The sequence below is a fragment of the Scyliorhinus canicula genome, chromosome 4, assembly GCF_902713615.1.
Source record: "Scyliorhinus canicula chromosome 4, sScyCan1.1, whole genome shotgun sequence".
In the NCBI taxonomy this organism is placed as follows: Eukaryota; Metazoa; Chordata; class Chondrichthyes; order Carcharhiniformes; family Scyliorhinidae; genus Scyliorhinus; species Scyliorhinus canicula.
In genome coordinates this window covers 83,333,732-83,349,611 of record NC_052149.1, presented here as the reverse complement: position 1 = coordinate 83,349,611, position 15,880 = coordinate 83,333,732, and the positions used below count along the sequence as shown (strand labels likewise).

Here is a 15,880-nt window from a genome sequence, read left to right as displayed (position 1 = left end):
AAAACATGGGTCAGGCCTGATGAAGAAGGCATGTTTATTGCGGAAGGGTAGTTTAGGTGATTTCAACAATTGAAGTAATTTCAGGATTCTCATACACGGATGGGCTTCCTGCAGGTCACAAAGTTAGTTGATTGTAGTCTTGTTACCAAGAGGTTGTTTCAGTAGGTGCTAAGTGCATGGGGACCTTACATTCCTGGTTCTTAAGGTATAAATGTTATTGCCCTTTCTGCCCCATCTCTTTCTGCAGACAGTGCTTTTTGTGATTTTCTAACTGGGGGTGTCATCATTCATTGGAACTGATATAAGAACAGTCAGCGGAAGAAAGCTCATGACTAATTTGGATTTAGGCTAAGTCAAACATTTAAAAGGTCAATTTCAAATGTGTTGGTATAAATCAAAATTGCAAATACTAAGAAAGCTACAAGATTTACATGGGCAGAGCTGATGTGCCTCTATCCTCAGAACGAAATGGGAACAGACAAGTTGTGTGGTCCGATCTGAGATGTTGAGGCAGTGCATGGGACAGCTTAAATGGAACAGTGACATAGCTGTGTGAGTTGACAGAAGATAGTGCATCATGTATTTTATGGCACCAGTATGTGATCACCTTAATCATGATTAACTGACTGGAGTGACCAATCAGTTGATACCATATCAAATGCTAATCATTTGACCTGATTATGTTTTCGTGAAATTGGTTAATATTATGATCAAAGTGCAGGATTTCTAATGAATTTGGGCTCCAAATATAGAGGACGTGAGCTGAGCCCTTTCACTTGGGCTGATATTGAGACGTTGCAAATCTCGCTTCAACTTTCATTAAGGGTATCAATTCTGTCCCTTTTCCTTCCTATCTTCAGGGGGTCGAACTCTTCAGATTTTGAATGCACAGGAAAAGGATGCAGGAAGATATACCTGTATTGCCACTAATGAAGCTGGAGAGACACTAAAGAATTATGAAGTAAAAGTGTACAGTAAGTGCTTTCAACGTAGTTCAGTTATTCTGAAATTCTGTGAAATGCCAAATAGATTAGTTCCATTTAGTGGGTCTTTTAATAAAGAATATTGCTACCACCTGATTGGCAAACTTGGAGTTTAATGATTTGTTGTTATTTTTTGTTTGCCTAGTCCCTCCTACTATCAGCAAAGATGATGTTCCAGGTTTTGGTCTGTCACCGAAAGAAATTAAGATCAAAGTAAACAACAGCCTAACTCTTGAATGTGAATCTCACGCAATCCCAGCAGCCACCCTTCGCTGGTACAAGGATGGACAGGTGTGTATACAATATCAAATGAACATTTGAAGTTAGACAGTTGTGTTGTGGGAAAGATAATTCTAATGCCATTTATAGCGTCAAAGTTTAACCGTTTACATGTCACAGTGAAACTAACAGACAACAAAAGCTGCACCGATTTAGAGAATTCCAACTCCAGAAGGGATTTGTGAAGGGAAAATGTGCCTAAAGTGTGTATTAAAAAGGAGTCATTATGATTTACGATAACCTGAATGTCCAACTAAGTGCATTCCACTTACTTTCTGAATAGCTTTGAGAAATCTGACCAGCTGGCTGGGAACTGATCTTTACATTGGAGACAGTATAAGATCTTTCTCTGAATAGCAACTGAAGGATGGTCCAATGCCAATGAATACTAAGCTTTTCAAACTGGCCTCCGAGTCATCTTTTTCTTTGAAAATATTTTTTATTGAGCTTTTTAGATATTATATCATAAATTCACAAAAGCCAAAGAAAACCAACACATATATTGACAAAAGAGGTAATTCCAACCGACGACTGTAACAGAATCTACTCCTCTTGGGGATTCCACATTCCCAGACTTGGCCAAAACACATATTTACAGTGGTTTATGTACAATGTGGTTCAGGCATTAATTTGCCAGTAAATTGGTCTCTTGCAGTTTTCCTCCCTTCTGCCTTTCCCCATGATCCTCTTGGGTGTGTTCATTCCCCCCCCCCCCCGCCTTGACTTGCTCTGTGTCCCTCTCCACCCAATACCCCCCCCCCCCCCCCCGCTACTTTATTGGTTGCTGGCTATGAACAGGTCTTGAAACAAGTTGGTGAACATCTTCCACATCCCGTTAAAGCCGCCTTCCAACCCACAGATAGCGAACTTTATCGTCTCCAGCCTGAGAAATTCCGCCAGGTCAGAAAACCAGAGAGCAGCCTTGGGTGGTGCTACCGTCTGTCAGGCGAACAGGAGTCTCCGGCAGGCAATCAGGAAGGCTAGGGCTTCAGCCCCCCCTCCCCTTGAAGAGCTATGGCTGTTCTGATACCCCGAAAACTGCCACTAGTGGGCATGGCTCCACCCTCACTCCTACAACCCTGGACATGGCCTCTGTGACTGCACCCAGCTGCAGGTAGCCTGTGTGGTCGGTGGAGTCACAAGATGGCGGCCCCCATGAGTCACACGTGTTGGGCTGGGGCGAAGATGGTGACCAAGATAGCCGCCCCCATCGGTCGCACGTGTCGATCAGTGCCGGAGCTGGTGGCCAAGATGGCAGCCCCCATCAGTCGCACGTGTCAGTCGGTGTTGGAGCCGGCGGCCAACATGGCGGCCCCCACGAGTCGCACGAGGCTGATGATGCGTCTGAAGGGGGCTTTCCGGGCAGGCATGCAGCCACAATGCGGGGTCTGCGGGCCTGCAAGTCCATGGGTCGAGCCTGGTGCGTTTTTGAATTCTGGGCCTTCGGTCTGCCCAGACAGACTCTAGCGAAGTGCCCCTTTTTCCCCACAGCCGCTGCACGTCGCTGTGCGGGCTGGGCAACGCTGCCGGGGGTGTTGACCCTGGCCGCAGAAGTAGCACTGCGGTTCCCTGGGCTGGGCTGCAGGCGCGCGGCGTGTCCGCCGGGCCCGCGGGGAACGCACTGAGTCTCTGGTAGGTCACCTCTAACGAGGTAGCTAGCTTTACCGTTTCCCGCAGGTCAGAGGTCCCATTTTCCAGCAGGCGCTGCCTGATGTAGTTCGAGTGGACCCCAGCCACGTAGGTGTCCTGGATTTGTAAGTTCATGTGTTCCTCCGCCGTCACATCTCGATAGCTGCAGTTCCTTGCGAGTAGAGTCAGGGTTTCCAGATACTCGTCCAGCGATTATCGGTGCATTGACAGCGAGTAGTGAGGAGGTGTCGGGCAAACACCTCGTTTACGGGTTTCATGAAATTAGCCTTGAGGGTTGCGGCTGCCGCCTCGTACGTAGCAGCTTTCTGGATCATTACTGAGATTCGATGGCTCACCCGAGCGTGGAGAAGTCGCAGCTTGAGGGTCTCCGTGGGAGGCGTTGTGGAGGAGTCTAGGTAGGTCTCGAAGCATCAAAGCCAATGTTCGAAAATCTCCTTGGCTTCTGACGCGCGTGCGTCGAGTTCGAGCTTGTCTAGCTTTAGAGCGACTTCCATGGTGCTGTCGATGATTAATGAATTGATGTAGCGTCAGTTCACCGAGAGACTGAGAGAGTGAGTGAACATTAGGCTTTATTAATCATGAACTTGCCTAGCCAGAGTTGGTTGTACAGATGAATGCCACCCACAGGTGGCCGGTCTATATATGGCCCTGGTGAGGGTGGAGCCCTTACAGTACAGGACCTGGAAGTAGCTTGTATCACCACTTGAAATGAAAATCGCTTATTGTCACGAGTAGACTTCTATGAAGTTACTGTGAAAAGCCCCTAGTCGCCACATTCCGCCGCCTGTTCGGGGAGGCTGGTACGGGAATTGAACCGTGCTGCTGGCCTGCTTGGTCTGCTTTCAAAGCCAGCAATTTAGCCCAGTGTGTTAAACAGCCCAGTTACAGTATCATACAGACAGTTCATGCATTAGGTGACTACATTCACCACAGCCTCAAAGAAGGACGTCCAGTGCCCGACAAGTCTGGGGCATGCCCAGAACATGAATGTGGTAGGCCAGGCCTTCCTGGCACCGTTCACATTTGTTCTCCTCATGCGGGAAGAACCCGCTCATTCGTGTTCTCATTAGATGCATCCCATATACCACATTTAGTTGCGTTAGGCTCAGCCCTGCACATGTGGAGGTGAAGTTTGCCCTGTGCAGTGCTTTGATCCAGAGTCCTCCCCCCTACCTCCCTGCCTAGTTCTTCCTCCCACTTCTTTGTCTCGTCTATACATGTCCGAACAGTTCCCTCCCCTAGATCGCCCACATTCCATAGTCTTTCTCGTAGTGACTGTTCTGGTATCTGGGAGTATGTCGCGGAGGAAGTTGAGTATCTTGCGGAGGAAGTTTTTAACCTGGAAGTACCTCAGGTCATTGCCTCATGGAAGCTGACACCTATCCAGGAGTTCCCCCAGAGTCGCTACTCTACCGTCTGTGTACATGTCCCCTAACTGTCAGTGTCCCCGCGTCCTGTCTCCACCTCTGAAGGAGGCGACCATTATTGTGGGAGTGAACCTGTGATCATTGCAGATGGGGGCCATGGTGGACATTTCGGTAAGTCCGAAGTGTTGCCTCATTTGAGTCCACGTTCGGAGCTTGGCTAGTACCACTGAGCTTTTCAAGTATCTCTCCCCCCCCCCCCCAAACCCCCAAACAAACACCATGATTAACTTTCAAGCAATGTTGAAAAAGTGAAAAAGGCCTTGGGACTGTTGATCGGGAGGGATTTGAACAGGAAGAGTAAACCTGGGCAGTACTTTCATCTTGATTGGCTGCGCTCTCCCTGCCAGCGAGAATGGGAGTGTGTCCCACCTCTGCAGGTCCCTTTTAACTTCCTGCACCAGACTCGTCAGGTTCTGCTTGTGCGTACATGTTCAGTCATGGGCTATTTGGACCCCTAGGTTGTGCAGTTTGGTGTGGGCCAGTTTGAACAGCAGTCAAACCCAGCTCTGCTTCTCCCTCCTGCGGGTTCACAGGGATGATTTTGCTCTTACTCAGGATAAGCTTGAACCTGAGAAACCTCCAAACTCCTTCAGGAGTTTCATTATCCCTTCCATGCTGGCCAGGGGGTTTGAGATGTAGAGGAGCCGGTCATCTGCATTGAGTGAGACCCTATGCTCTCTGTCTCCCCTTTGGATACCTCTCCACCCCTTTGCCGTTCTGAGGGGGATTGCCAGTGCTTCAATTGCCAGAGCAAACAGCATCGGGGACAGTGGGCATCCCTGCCTCATGCTTCTGTGCAGCCAAAAGCATCTGGAGCTGGTGGTGTTTGTCCGTACTCGCCATGGGAGCGCTGTATCGTAATTTCACCCAGGATGTGAACCCTGGCCCAAATTCGAGTCGCTTCAGTACCTCTATACGAGGTACTTCTTCCATTTGACCCCATCGAAGGTCTTTTCTGCGCCTAGGGAGATGATAATTTCTGGTGTTCTCTCCCTGGATGGGATCATTATCACATTCAGGAAGGACCTTATGTTCGCTGTTAGCTGCCTGCCCTTGACAAAGCACGTCTGATCTTCCGCAACTGCCTCTGGCAAATGGCTCTCCAGCCACCTCGCCAGGGCCTTCGCCAAGACCTTGGTGCCAGTGTTGAGGAGTGAGATGGGTTTGTAGGACCCGCACTCCAGTAGGCCTTTGCCTTTTTTGGGGATCATGGATATTGAGGCTTGAGTCAGCATTGGTGGCAGGATTCCCCTTGCTAGTGAGTCTGTGAACATCCCCCGCAGATGCGGGGCAGTGCAAATTTTTTTATAGAAGTCCACCGAGGATCTGTCCGGCCCCGGCGCCTTCCCCATCTGCATGGAGTGAATGCTCTTCATGACTTCCCCCAATACGAATGGTGCTCCCAGGCCCCATCCCCTATCTTCTCTCATGACCGCCTGCCCATTCTGTTAAGGAACCGCTTCATCTTCAAGTCCCCCACAGGAGACTCGGAGATGTACAGCTCCCAATAGAAGGTTACAAAGGCTTCATTGATTTGTTCTGGCACTGTGACCAGCTTGCTGCTCCTGTCTTTTACCTGGGTTATTTCCTTCATGGCTTCCTGCTTTCCCAACTGGTGGGCCAACAGATGGATGGCTTTGTCTCCATGATTGTAAAAGGCCACCATGTCTGGCGGAGCTGGTGCACTGCTTTCCCAGTGGAGAGCAGGTCAAAGTCCATTTGTAGATTTTTCCTCACTGCCAAATACCTCCATGGTCGGGGCCGTGGAGTACCACTGGTCTATCTCCAAAATGGTCTACTAGCTGCCCTCTCATTCCTACCGTTGTGTGCCTTGAATGCAATAATCTCCTCCTGATCACCACCTTCATTGCCTCCCAGAACGTGGAGGGTGACACCTCTCCATTCTGGTTGTTGGTAATGTACCCATCTATGGCTTCTGATATCTGTTCACTGAATGCCTTGTCGGGGGGGCCGTGTCCATGCCCTCCATGGGGGGGGGGGGGGGGGGGGGGGGGTGATATTGTGCTCGTCCCGTCCCGAACTTAACATCCACTTAGTGTGGAGTGCGGTCAGGGACCATGGTTGCAGAGTACTCTGCTCCTATTATCCTTCAAAGCACCACTTTCCCCACAACAAAAAAAGTTGATTCTGGAGTAGACTCTGTTTACCTGGGAGAAGAAGAGCATCTTCTCCATGGGTACACTGCCCCCATCTGTTCCATGAAGGTGTTCAACTCTCTCTCTTGATAGTTTGCCCGATTTGGGGCTGGATCTGTCCGTCCATGGGTCCTGTATGCAGTTAAAGTCTCTACCTCTCCCCCCCACCCCCCCCCCCCCCACCCAGCTAACTATGACACCCCATCACCCTGGGTCTGTGACCGTCTTTGTAACCGTGAAGGCTGTCCTCTTGTTGAATAGTATGACCACCCTCCCAGCCTTGTTCCGTGACACGATTGGTATGTCTGCCTTACCCAGCTCTTTCTTACCCGCAGTCGGACATTCTCCCTCGAGGAAGATAACATCAGCCCATCAGAGGGCGAAGACTCTGAATATTTTCACTGGGCCCTTTTCAGATCCCTGACGTTCCAGCTGACTATCCTAATGGGGGTTTCTGTGTTTCTGTGTTCAATCCCATACTTAACTTATGGCTGCATTCCTGCACTCCGGGGTTTCCCTTTGTTTGGGGACCATCCAAGATGGCCATTGTCGCCATATTCACTAAGTGGCTGAGTCCCGTCCCCCGTCCCCAATGCCCCTGTGCGCCCCCCCCCCCCCCCCCCCCCCCCCCCCCGGCTTGTGCCGTGCACTCTCTCCCCCTCGGGAGCTGTGCCACGGCCCTCTCGTCTCCCATAATTCCCTGCGCTAGCTTGCTCGCTAGTATCGTGTGTGTGTCCCCCACTCACCCCAGGAGTGATCTTTACCTTCCACTACCCATGTGTTCCTTCCACCCACTCCTCCTTCTCCCCACACCGTACCACTCTCACCCCCTCCTTCCTGGGACTTGTGGCAGACCGAAAATGAGGCAGTTCTAACCCGTGCAATTGTCCATTTTTCAAAAGAAGTTCGTATTCAGTGCTGTTGCTACTGCCTTCCTAGCCCGTGCCTGCGCATAAATTCGCCCACTTCGGCCGGTGCGGTGAAGTAATGCTCCTTACCCTGGAAGGTTACCCACAACTAGGCTGGGTACAGTATCCCAAATCGCACCTTGCTCTTGTATAGAGCTGCCTTGGATGTGTTGAATTCAGTCCGGCACTTGGCCAGGTCTGCCCGATGTCCTGGTACACATGGATCGAGTATCCCTCCTACTTAACAGGACCATGTATGCCTTGCCAGTTCAGGATCTTCTCCCTGTCTTGGTGCAGCTTTGCGATGATGGCCCCGGCTGCTCCCCTGTTTTGGGCCTCGGCCGGAGTGACCCATGGGGTCTCTCTACCTCTTGGTGTTTGGGAACTTCCCCCCCCCCCCCCCCCCCCCCTCCCCCCCCAGCCATCCAGTTTCCCAAGCATCTGGGCCATGTGCACCGAGGGGCTCCAACCCTAGATTTCCTCCAGTAGGCCCACCATGCAGAGATTCTGGCATCGTGACTGATTTCCCTGTTCCTCGACCTTCCCTTTCAGTGTCCCCTGGGTTGCCACCAACCCTTGCCACCTCTGTCTCAAATGAGGTGATCTGGTTGCTCTGGTTGGTTGCTGTCTTCTCCAGCTCCCTGATGGTTGCCTCCTGTGCCTCAAGTCATTGCCCTGCCTTTTCCAGAGCCACCTTGAAGGGGACCAAGGTGTCTGCAATTGCCACCTTCACTGTTGCCATCATCCCTAGCTTGATGGCGTCTGTGCTTTTGATGCTCCTGCGTTAGGAGGACCATCACTCTCTTATCGGGGTACTCCGGCATGTGCTTCAGCAACTTGGCCTGTTTGGATACAGCCAGCTCTGTCCTACTACGTGTGCACATCATCACCCCATTCTTTCTTTCCAGGCTCTTACTCATTCTGTCATCTTTTCAGCCCCCAGAATTGTTCGCAGGCATTTTTCGGTAGCTGTGGTGATCTTGAAGGAGGATTACGGGGGGGGGGGGGGGATTACGGATGGGGGGGAGGCGGGGGGGGGGGGGAGTTTAACAGAATTAGCAGACTATTTTTGTGCTACAAGTGCCAACTTCCAGGAGGAGAACCACCTTTCCCACATCCGCTCAGCACATCCCTTTACTGGAAGTTCCTCTAGCCATCGTTCTGTCACTGCTGGAAACCTGGCCCATTTTGTTGAGTCAGTGGTCATCACCACTGCATGATGATCCCCTGGCAGAATTCCCACTTATTGCCCAGTTATTAAATCCTGTCAGTGCTGCAGAACAGGAAACCAGACAGTTAAAAGAGCTTGCGGTTACCTTCCTCATGGTGTCCCAGGAATTAAGTTGGACAAATGGAAGAGAAATTCATTGGGAATCTGGGCTGGAATTTTTCGGCCATTGGGATTCTCTCTTTCTGCTCACAGCGCACCACCCCTACCCATGGTTTCCCAGCGGCGTGAGGTGAATTTAATGGGAAATCCCATTGACAAGCGGCGGGAGTAGAGAATCCCGCCACCAGCGGACAACACAAATTTGTCATCAAAGCAACAGACAAAGGGTGGGCCTCCATTATACTGAACAGAACGGACTACTGCAAAGAAGTGTGCCGACAACTCAACAACCAGGAACACTACAGACAGTTACCCGCAGATCCGACCAAGGAACACAACCGCCAATACAACAGACTGATCAAGACCTTGGATCCAGACCTTCAGAGCACCCTACGTGCTCTCATCCCACATACTCCCCGCGTTGGAGATCTCTACTGCCTCCTGAAAATACACAAGGCCAACACACTAGGCCGTCCTATCGTATTACGCAATGTGACCCTGTGTGAGAACGTCTCTGGCTACATCGAGGGCATTTTGAAACCCATCATACAAGGAACGCCCAGCTTCTGTTGCGACACGACGGACTTCTTACAGAAACTCAGCACCCATGGACCAGTTGAACCAGGAACATTCCTCGTCACAATGGGCACCTCGGCACTCTGCACCAGCATCCCCCATGACGACAGCATTGCTGCAACAGCCTCAGTACTCAACACCGACAGCTGCCAATCTCCAGACACAATTCTGCAACTCATCCACTTCATTCTAGATCGCAACGTGTTCACCTTTGACAACAAGTTCTTCATCCAGATGCACAGAACAGCCATGGGGACCAAATTCGCACCTCAATATGCCAACATCTTCATGCACAAGTTTGAACAAGACCCCCTCACTGCACAGAACCTTCAACCGACGTTATACACCAGATACATCGATGACAATTTTTTCCTTTGGACCCACAGCGAAGACTCACTGAAACGACTGCACAATGACATCAATAAGTTCCATCCCACCATCAAACTCACCATGGACAACTCTCCAATATCGATTGCATTCTTGGACACACTCGTCTCCATCAAGGACGGTCACCTCAGCACTTCGCTTTACCGCAAGCCCACGGATAACCTCATGATGCTCCACTTCTCCAGCTTCCATCCTAAACACATTAAAGAAGCCATCCCCTATGGACAAGCCCTTTGTGTACACAGGATCTGCTCAGGCGAGGAAGAGCGTAACAGACATCTACAGACACTGAAAGATGCCCTCGTACGAATGGGACATGGCACTCAACTCATCGAGTGACAGTTCCAACGCGCCACAGCAAAAAACCGCACCGACCTCCTCAGAAGACAAACACGAGACACAACCGACAGAGTACCCTTCATCGTCCAGTACTTCCCCGGAGCGGAGAAACTACAACATCTTCTTCGCAGCCTTCAACACATCAACGATGAAGATGAACATCTTGCCAAGGTCATCCCCACCCCCACTACTTGCCTTAAAATAACCGCACAACCTCAAACAAACTATTGTTTGCAGCAAACTACCCAACCTTCAGAACAGCAACCACGACACCACACAACCCTGCCATGGCAATCTCTGCAAGGCGTGCCAGGTCATCGGCATGGGTACCACCATTACACATGAGAACACCACCCACCAGGTACGCAGTACATTCTCGTGCAACTCGGCCAACCTCATCTCATACGCTACCTCGTACGCTACCTCATGAGGTCGTCTACCTCATACGCTGCAGGAAAGGATGTCCCTAAGCATGGTACATTGGCGAGACCATGCAGACACTGCGACAACGGATGAACGGACATCGCCCAACAATCGCAAGGCAGGAATGTTCCATTCCAGTCGGGGAACACTTCAGCAGTCAAGGGCATTCAGCCTCTGATCTCCGGGTAAGCGTTCTCCAAGGCGGCCTTCAGGACGTGCGACAACGCAAAATCGCTGAGCAGAAACTTATAGCCAAGTTCCGCACGCATGTGTACGGCCTCAACCGGGACCTTGGATTCATGTTGCATTACATTCATCCCCCACCATCTGGCCTGAGCTTGCGAAATCCTACCAACTGTCCTGGCTTGAGACAATTCACACCCCTTTAACCTGGGGTTACTCCTCTCTCTGGATCTGCAAAGACTTAATTACCTGCAAATGCTCGCATTCAAAGTATCGTCTTGCATCTTTGACTTTGTCTATATATATGTTTCTGGAACCCACCTCTTCATTCATCTGAGGAAGGAGCTGTGCTCCGAAAGCTAGTGATTTGAAACAAACCTGTTGGACTTTAACCTGGTGTTGTAAGACTTCATACTGTGCTCACCCCAGTCCAATGCCAGCATCTCCATATTATATTTAATAAGTGAGAGGATACAAATTGTACATTTAACTGCCAGCAAAATGCTCTAGTGTTCTCAATGGAATCAGTTAATAGCTGAATGGAATATTAAAGTGATACACAAACATATCATCCAGTTATCATTCTCCTGCAGGGAATTGAACATGACATTGGGTAAGGGCAGGTGTGAACAGAGCAATAAAATCAATCATGGTTACATGGTCAGGTCTCTGATATCGAGAATGGCCACCGGAGGGCAATTGCAGCATGTAGAACCATACTGAGAAGCATCAACCACTTCCCGGGCGGGGGGGGGGGGGGGGGGGGGATTCCAGGGCATCAGTTTCCTTCTGACCAATACATTAATCTGTTCAGATATCAGCAAGAGGTTCAGTTCAGTCTTCCCAAAGGGCACAGTTCGATCAGTTTATTTTATAGTAAATGGAGAGTGAAAAGTTTGCATTTTTATGGGAAGAAAACAACTGTTTATATTTCTAGCCTCTCAAGAAAGATGATCACATCACAATCACAGCAAATGGCCATATCGTTCAAATCAAGAAGACCCAGATTTCAGATACAGGACGATATACCTGTGTTGCCACCAATATCGCTGGAGTGGATGAAAAAGACTACGATGTGAATATTCAAGGTTAGATTGCATTATCTTTTTTTTCCCAAAGTTTTTTTAAAAAATTATTTTTATTCAAATTTTTTTCAAAACATAATTTTTTGCATAACCATTAACAACATTTAACAGAACAAAATAAATGTTAACCATATATACAGAGAAAGGAACAATACTATGTAACAATTCTTCCCCCCCCCCCCCCCCCCCCCCGGGTTGCTGGTGCTGCTGACCTTTACTGCTCTCCTAGAAAGTCAAGGAACAGCTGCCACCTCCGAGAGAGCCCCGTCAAGGACCCTCTCGAGGCAAACATTATTTTCTCGAGAGTGAGAAACCCAGCCAGGTCTCCACACTCGGGGGAGGGGGGGGGGGCTTCGAGTCCCTCCTCATTGAAAGTCTTTCAAAATCTGCATGACCCCCCCCCCCCAATCCCCTCCAGTGGGTCCGAGATGTACAGGATCAGATCGTTCGCATAGAGCGAGACGCAATGCTCCTCCCCCCCCCCTCCCAAACCAACCCCTGCCAGTTCTTTGAAGCCTACGGCACTATGGCCAACGGCTCTATCGCAAGGGCGAATACTAACGGGGAGAGGGGGCACCCCGGCTTCGTCCCCCATTGGAGTCTGAAGTATTCTGACCTCACCCTGTTCGTGCACACACTTGCCACGGAGGCCTGGTAGAGTAGCTGGACCCAACCTATGAACCCCTCACCGAATCCGAAACCTTCTTAGTGCTTCCCACAGGTACTCCCATTCCACCCGGTCAAAGGCTTTCTCCGCGCCCATCGCCGCCACTACTTCTGCCTCCCCTCCCTCTGAGGGCATCACGATGATGTTTAGGAGCCTCCGTACATTAGAGTTCAATTGCCTGCCCTTGACGAAGTCTGGCTGATCCTCCCGTATCACCTCAGGGACACAGTGCTCCATTCTAGTAGCCAAGATCTTGGCCAACAGTTTGGCGTCTACGTTCAGGAGCGATATTGGTCTATAAGATCCACACTGTAGCGGATCTTTCTCTCGTTTGAGGATGAGTGGAATTGAAGCCTATGACGTTGTTGGGGGGGAGGGTCCCTCTCTCTTTGGCCTCATTAAAGGTCCTTAGCAGGAGTGGGCTCAGCAGCTCTGAAAATTTCTTGTAGAATTCTACAGGATAGCCATCCGGCCCCAGGGCCTTGCCCGACTGCATGTTCCCTAGACCCTTTACAATCTCCTCCAGCAATATAGGGGCCCCCAGTCCCTCCACCAGATCCTCTTCCTCCTTTGGAAACCTCAGTTGGTCCATGAATTGCTTCATCCCTTCCCCTTCCGGCGGGGGCTCTGACTCATACAATTTACCGTAAAAAGCTCAAAAACTTTGTTCACTCCCTCTGGGTCCATGACCATGTTGCACTACTTATCCCGCACTTCCCCAATTTCCCTGGCTGCCTCCCTCTTGCGAAGTTGGTGTGCCAGCATTCTACTGGCTTTCTTCCTGTATTTGTAGACAGCCCCTTTAGCTTTTTCCCATAAATAGTTGATGATACAGTCATCTCTTGAAGAATGCTTGACTCAGACAAAATCTCCCAGATATTAAAGCTGGGATGATTTATAACTCTTGGCGCTGTCAACCACACAGCCAACAAATTATTCAATCAAACCTTCACCAATGAGCCTTACCTGCAAATAGTAAGAAGTCAACATTTAGGTTTCAATTTTCACCAAATCGGGATAATTCGGGTACACTTTAAACATGGTGGGGGTATCCCGATTCCAGATTCCCAACCACCTTCCAGAATTTCTGATTTTCAGCAGTGCTTTTAAAGGATGTAGGATGATTCCTGCCAAATTCCTGGGCTTCTGACCATCCCAAAATGGCCTGTTCCATTAAAGGTGGGATAGGCATGTCCTACTCCTCTGCAATTTTCGTGCAATCAGGCCAGATTTTTAAAAGAGTCCTGGTTCATAACCCCACAGGATAGTTGTGAATTCTAGTCTGCATGAAGGGGCCTTTTATAAGATAAGTTCCAAAGGTGGTCCTCATGCCCCCTATGCTAAGCTATGACTCACCAATCACTCCCCATGTCTCCTCATGCCCCCAATGCAAAGCTATGCTAAGCTATGACTCACCAATCACTCCCCATGTCTCCTCATGCCCCCAATGCAAAGCTATGCTCCTCCACCCACCGCACATGGCCTCTCATGTCAGGGTATGGCAGTTCCATGACAATTGACCAATAACACGCTGTATAAAACCAAAGAATCCATGGTGACAGTAGGATATGTTAAAAAAGCTTTTTTAAAAAGTAATTCATTCATACCTTTCCACTATGTTTAAAAGTGTTTTTACCACAAGGCCTCGAGAGTGTTGATCATCCAGACACATTAAAATATAAATAATAAAAGCCACAAGCCCTAGAAAGCACATAATCTTGTGCAGATAAACATTTGAAATTGACCAGAGAGCGAAATTGAGCCAGAGCTGTCAATCAAGCAATTATTTGTCTGGGGCGCATCTGTTTCAACAGAATAATCTCAGCTCTCAGCCATCTTGGCATTGGGGCTATGAGGGAACATAAGAGGTAGGTGGAGGGGCAAAGCTTGGCACTGGAGGGATGGGAGCCATAGGATGGAAGGGGGAATGAGTTGCATGGAGAGATTGTGAGGGGTGATGGGGTACGAGGGGTGCAGGGCCTTTTTCTGTTTTTATTTTAACTGGGACAAAATCCCACATGCCTGTTAAACAGCCAGCCTCTGTGTCTGGCAGCTCCTACAGCTGCCTCTGATCTTTGGGCACTTTCTCCCAAGGTGGGGCCAACCCTTGAACTTTCCTGACTCGAGGATATAAAAACTCAGGTCTTAATCACCAAAACACTGGTGAAGGCTGACATTTATATAGACATAAAGGTCTGGCAACTTGCTGTTAGCTTAGGTAAATCTAGTCCCCTCTGAGTTCACCTTGCTCTACTACCTACTACACACAACATAAAAAGGCTAATTTGAATGAATCTTTCCCATAAAATTTCAGATTGCTTTCTGTCTGTTATGTAATTTCCTTATTTGTTCTATATTTGCTCTTTTGTTGTGCCTTTTAGCGTGTAGCAATTGTGTTCATATAATGTGAAAGAGATTGGAAAAAAGATGTATTTTTTATCTTATGACAATTCCTTTAATCCTCTCTTTAGTCCCACCAAGTTTTGTGAAGCCAGTACATGTCCGCGATACAAAAGGAGGTGCACTGGAAGGAAGCAGGATTGTTGATTTTAAGGATGTAGTCATGAATAACCCCATCTCCCTGTACTGCGACACCAATGCTGTCCCACCACCAAAACTCAGTTGGTACAAAGATGGCAAACTGTTGACTTCCAGTGACAAAGTTTTGATATTGCCAGGTATGAACAAATTCTATTACCTCAGGTGGAAGAAAATTGTTTGTAATGTGAAGTCACTGATAGCTGCAATCGTGCCAACTCTGCAGGTTAATCCTTGGTACTAAGGATTGTTTGGTTGCAGATTATTCACGCTGGAAATTGATTTGTTGATATCCAAGAATGTAACCACTGTGTAACCCCATAGCTGTGTAGAAAAGTGCAGGAAGATTAGCTAGAGGTAGATGGCAAAAATAGGGAGAAGCTGCTGCAGAAAATGCAGAGTGGAGGAGGTAAAGTGTTTGGTGATGGGATCATTTATATTCACCTGGGAGGGCAGACGGAGCTTCAATTTCAATCTCATTTGAAAGACCACATCTCTGGCAGTCCAGCACTCCCTCGGTTATGGAATTAGTCTTGATTTTGTGTTCAAGTCCTGCTCCGACCGAGTCACAACCGATGTACGGAAAGAGCTAATGAAAGAAAGGAGAAAGAACTTGCATGTATATAGAACTTTTCATAACCTTGAGGCATCCCAAAATGCTTCACAATTAATGAAGCACTTTTGCAATGTAGTCACTGTTGTAGTGTAAGGAAATACGATAGTCAATTTGCAAATAGCACAATCCCGACTGGTAACAGCAATAAACAAAGTAACTTTCTTTAAATTACTATATATTGGTAAGATTACAGAGTTGAAAATCCTATAAAATGTATAATTTTCAGATGATATGAAAGGTTGGCTTATCTCAAAGAACAAAAGAATGTGTAAATATTAAAATTATTTTCAGAAAATGAGTGACCCACTAAGAAAAGTTAGAACATGAAAATAG

General features: G+C 48.7%; 1 protein-coding gene across 2 annotated transcripts in view; it reads left to right on the top strand.

The window, feature by feature from the left end:
* Positions 1–15,880, top strand: part of hmcn1 (hemicentin 1) — a 677,622-nt gene that overhangs the window by 457,702 nt on the left and 204,040 nt on the right. For both annotated transcript variants that reach the window (XM_038794621.1, XM_038794624.1), the window contains exons 51-54: positions 861–974; positions 1,129–1,274; positions 11,579–11,729; positions 14,865–15,071. In XM_038794621.1, coding sequence (XP_038650549.1) covers positions 861–974; positions 1,129–1,274; positions 11,579–11,729; positions 14,865–15,071 — 618 coding nt within the window. The remainder of the gene's footprint in view (positions 1–860; positions 975–1,128; positions 1,275–11,578; positions 11,730–14,864; positions 15,072–15,880) is intronic.